We start from the raw sequence: 3,985 nt of genomic DNA, 5'->3' as shown, positions 1-3,985 counted from the left end.
GTGGAATGAAAATGTAAAAATAGGAATGGATCAGTGTAGTTCCTCCAATTTGGCTCACTTTTTTAAAAAAATTCTAAAATTTAAAAACAATAAAGGACAACAATTGTCAAAAATTCCATATCTTAGAAAATGAGGAACTGACAAAAGAAAATGAAAAACATAAACGACCTCTCAGAACTTTAATTGGTTTATAGAATGTTTAGAAGTTCAATTAATATAATTATAAATTTCACATGATATATTTTCAAATTTAAGATAAGAGGCCACAAAAAATTGATACATTTAAAAAATTCAAAATGTAAATTAATACAATCATTAGTTTAGAGTTTAAATTCATACAATCCAAAAGTATAAACTGTTATTTTTTCAAAAAGATAAAAAGATAAAAAGAGAAAAAAACGCAAACATACATGCATACATGACGTCAAGGAATCCTAATTTTGTTTTTGCAGACAGAGCTCTGTAATTGTATTAAAAAATGAAATTTTATACAAAAAGGGAGATTAAGGAATCCTCCCAACATGAGACAGTCAGGTCATGGAGAAGAACACCAATTCCATTTCTACAACATTATCAGTTCTAATCTGAACTTTCCCAACTACATTTCATGTTCTTCATCCTCATGCTTCAAGATATAACAAAAACTTTACCAACAATAACTTTTACCACTCTAATGATAACTACACCCAACTATCCAATGAAGAACAAACCACCATGTTTGTACGTTCAAAAAATTACCTGTAAACTCTGCCTTTTAATCCGTCAGTCAGTTGTGATTCTGATTCCTATTTTCATGTGTCTACCAAGAAGCATTTTCAACATCGCTGTTGCAACAAGAAAAAAACAGTTGCATAGTATTTCATAAAGAAAAACACAAAATGTTTCATAGTAGAAACACAGGAAAACAGGTTAAATGAAACGTCCCGAATCATACTTTGGTTCTGGGTCTTGACTCCTCATTTTCATTATTTTGCTTTCGTCTCTCAATAACTTCTTCAGGAGCACTTTCAGAGGTTGAGTTCAAAGGTCTTGAGCTTTTACCTGAGCTTTCTTTCACCGCTACAAAACCATGAAAGTGTTCGGCAATTTTCACACTTTCAATTAGTTCCTTTGCATTGTATCTATTGCCGCCTTCATTAAAACTTATAAAACTATTCCCAGTATTTACTTCAGAACTTTCCAAGGACAACTCTTGTCGACATAAACCAGAATTATTCAGATTTTCGAAGTTCATGTGATTCTCTGAAGTTGAACAATTATGAGTACTTTTACATCTCTCCTTTACTATTAGATCTTTAGAGGTAATATTTAGGTCACTCTTACTAATATAATTTGAGGACGCCATCATATCTTCAGAGATTTTAATCGATTCGCAACAATTCTCTGCTGTTGCTACAGTTTCAATATCAATATTCTTGTCGTCGTCATCAACCAGCCAAATAGTATCAGGCAATTCAACGGCTGGATGTAACTTTTCTGCCTTATCTTCATCGTTTATATGAATGATATTAGACTTTCCTCGTAAGACAGTAACCTTTGCCATGCCTCCTAAACTTGTGGAAGTACTGTTGGTATCTCCAGATTCATCCAACTCACTACAGGCAAAGCTCGGTCCACATAAACTTGGGGAAACACTGTTGGTATCTCCAGAATCATGCAACTCACTACAGGCAAAGCTCGGTCGAATCAACTTTTTTCTTTTCTGATGCAGACCGGACAATTCCCCTCCAGTTGGGGTGCAGTGCTCAACTTTGAGTTGTTTCCTTCGCCGCTTGAAATTCACAAATGGAATCTCTATAGCAATATGATCACTGTTACCACCTACACTGTCCTCATTAATTGCCCCATGTTCATCAGAGACTTGAAAGCAATTACTATTTGAACTTAAAAAAGATTTTGTGCATTTTTTCTTCACAAAGTTCCTGCCAGCATTGCGTTTTGGACGTGGCACTTCATGGTCAGTCTTCTTCCATTGCCCGCTAACTTCAAGAATAGATGGATCAAGAAAAAGCATCTCATGAATGCAGCCATTAAGTTCTTGTAGGCTTGCATCGGATGGATAGGATAAGCGAGAAAACACATTGCCTTTTCTTTCACAATCAGAATACATGCTTTCAGAAGATCCATAGCACTCCTGTCCATGGTTCGCTGCTGTATGCTCAATTGAGGGCATGCTTGAAACTACAACAGAGTCAAAAGGTAATTGACTGGGAAATTCTTTTGTCACAGGAACATATATTTCCACGCTTTCCTGCCTTGTTAAGTCCTGCTCGTTCTGATATGAGAAAAAGGAATCATTCAGTCCACTAGTTACGATAGACCTTCTCAAGCTTCCATCACGTTCAGACTCCCGTATAGGTAAAGGAAGTAAGTTAGGATCAGAACATGACACATTTATTTGACTTTGAGTTCTAGAAGGAACTGTAATGTTTTCTAAACATACAGACGATTGGAGAGCCATATTAGTCATGCAGTCTGATTGGCTGTGGAGGCTGGGCGTTGTGATTTGAGCCCTGCCTAGGCAACCAGAACTACAGGTGGGGTTTCTGGTATCCATATAAGGACAATATACTGCACTTTCTGTGGTAGGAATTATATTTCTGATGTTATAATGGGAAAGAGGAGGAGTTTCCTGCATAGAATTAACTTGGTCTTCACCCTCCATTAGCTTCCCTTGTAACCTCTCATTCAATATAGGCCCATTACCATCAGCAACATTTTGACTTTCACCAATCAAGTAATCACTTGAACACTCGAATGACTCACTGCTTAACTGTCTCGTATGGAGTTGGTCACTAAATTTTGTCAAACTAAACAGAGATAAAAGCCTATGAACCTACATATTGAATCAAGCACAAAGAGATTTTGAGTAGGCAATGAATCATAACAATCCAACAATAAAATGGAAAACAACAGACCTGCATTCTAGACAGCCCAAAGTTGAATTTCTTAGCTGAAAAGTAATTTTCTTTTATGGCACTTTGAAAGCGGTCTTCGAAAAGTGGATTGCAGGACCAAAGTATAGAGAACTTAACCTAACAATAGCAATTAGAAAGAAGAAACGAAATCTTAGACCAGAAATTTTAACATGAAAACGTTATGCACATATGCATTACCTGGGCAGGGAATTTCTGCCCTGATGAGGTATAAGCATGGGGCACAATGTTCATTGCACCATCTGAAGTTGCCTGAAATACACCATGAAGCACTCTATTCTCGTATTCAAACAGAAATAAAATCATCCCAGATTTAATTTGTAGCACAAAGTCGCCTAACCAATATGGAAGACCAAATAACTTCCTTCTGAAGCATTCTGCTCTGGTCACTCTATTTGACATAAAAATTGCACCATACTCTGGTACAGTCCCATGCGCAATATTCTCCATAGTAGCCCCCATTGATTTTCTGAATGAAACGCTGTCAATTCCAAAAACTATAATGCATAAAATCTAAATTCTAAACAATGGAGAAGGGAAATAAAGACTAATTATGTAACTTGGAGAAAAAAGACAAAAAAAAACTATTTCAGAAGGATTAGTGTAGTTCGACAATGAACACCAGAATAACTGACCCCCAACAAGGCAGGAGATTGTTCTCCCTTTGATTTGCCACTAGTATAACCCAGCACAGTAATCTTCCAATAGCCAACCAATTATTCACCTACACACTTGTTAAAACTGCCTGCAAATGATAGGTTGACTACGAAAAAATGCTCCCAGAGGATTTCTCTTTACCACCCAAGGTGAAAATAAAGCATCCTTCATTGCATCTCATCGTTGTGCTATCTCTCTCTCTCTCTCTCTCTCTGATTTTTCTCTGTCGAAATTGAAAACCCTCTAATTGTTTGCTCCCTCACATAAGTCCAGCTCTACTTTTCTTCATCATCCATACTTCTTCAACTCTTTATACTTCTGTTATGTGTTAGAGTGTCTCAGTGCCTTTGCCAGAAAAAAGTTCCATTGGTCAACCTGGTAAAACTTAATTT

General features: G+C 36.5%; 1 protein-coding gene across 1 annotated transcript; it reads right to left on the bottom strand.

Moving 5' to 3' along the window:
• Positions 1 to 463: 463 nt before the first annotated feature.
• Positions 464 to 3,654, bottom strand: LOC103498262 (uncharacterized). The gene is made up of 5 exons (XM_051080615.1): positions 3,572 to 3,654; positions 3,117 to 3,405; positions 2,919 to 3,035; positions 935 to 2,836; positions 464 to 824 (listed from the first exon to the last, which is right to left on the bottom strand). Exons 2-5 carry the CDS (start codon positions 3,396 to 3,398, stop codon positions 816 to 818), a joined length of 2,310 nt encoding a protein of 769 aa, XP_050936572.1. The 5' UTR covers positions 3,399 to 3,405; positions 3,572 to 3,654; the 3' UTR covers positions 464 to 815.
• Between the last annotated feature and the right edge of the window lie 331 nt (positions 3,655 to 3,985).

The sequence above is a fragment of the Cucumis melo genome, chromosome 12, assembly GCF_025177605.1.
Source record: "Cucumis melo cultivar AY chromosome 12, USDA_Cmelo_AY_1.0, whole genome shotgun sequence".
Classification (NCBI taxonomy): domain Eukaryota; kingdom Viridiplantae; phylum Streptophyta; class Magnoliopsida; order Cucurbitales; family Cucurbitaceae; genus Cucumis; species Cucumis melo.
The sequence above is the reverse complement of the archived record's forward strand: the minus strand, read 5'-3'. Positions and strand labels throughout refer to the sequence as shown.